The sequence below is a fragment of the Pteropus alecto genome, unplaced genomic scaffold (assembly GCF_000325575.1).
Source record: "Pteropus alecto unplaced genomic scaffold, ASM32557v1 scaffold88, whole genome shotgun sequence".
Classification (NCBI taxonomy): Eukaryota; Metazoa; Chordata; class Mammalia; order Chiroptera; family Pteropodidae; genus Pteropus; species Pteropus alecto.
Genome location: NW_006494611.1, coordinates 14,244,999 through 14,245,628, shown reverse-complemented (window position 1 = coordinate 14,245,628; position 630 = coordinate 14,244,999). Strand labels below are relative to the sequence as shown.

The window sequence follows — 630 nt, the reverse complement described above, 5'->3', positions numbered from 1 at the left end:
TCTTCTCAAAATATTTACAGTGGAGCTGGCCAGGCATTGTGACTGGCGGCTTCTCAATGGACCTCCTACAATGAAAACTAGTCCCACCGTGTACCCTGTGGACGATCTCCCAGCAAGGTTCACTCATTTCCAAGGGGAAATCTGACTGCACAAATGCCTAGACCTTGGACTAATTGGAAATGTACATATGAGTTTTTACATAGTGTCGTGTTGATTTTATTATATTTAATTCTAAATGTATATTATATTTATGTGTCTCTACTACAGCCCCACAGTCTTTAAATATTAAAGTAATGAACTTTGTATAGTTTCCAAATAAAGTAAAATTTGAAGGTGCTTGTCTTGCATTTAAGGTTCCTGTGGGGGAAAACTCACCGCTTTAATATTTATACTTAGTATATTTCACCAAATTTCTAAATGTCTACTTACATGGCTGTATTCGTCATCTGTGCAGATGTACTTTCTGTGAGGAAGACACTTTAGTTGTTTTTTTTCCTCAACAGTTATTAGAAAATATATATTATATGTGAATGTGCTATTAGTCCAAAGGTAGCTTTGTAAATTTTTCTATGGTAACCTAGATTCCCTATTTGGAAAATCTATCAAAGTTAATTTTAGATTAAGGGGTTT

General features: G+C 34.6%; 1 protein-coding gene across 1 annotated transcript in view; it reads left to right on the top strand.

Moving 5' to 3' along the window:
* LOC102877717 (cytochrome P450 26A1) overlaps positions 1–179 on the top strand; it is a 3,350-nt gene extending 3,171 nt beyond the window's left edge. Inside the window, exon 7 of the mRNA XM_025042202.1 lies at positions 1–179. This exon is cut by the window's left edge and continues 188 nt beyond it. Coding sequence (XP_024897970.1) covers positions 1–145 — 145 coding nt within the window. The 3' untranslated portion in view covers positions 146–179.
* Positions 180–630: the final 451 nt, after the last annotated feature.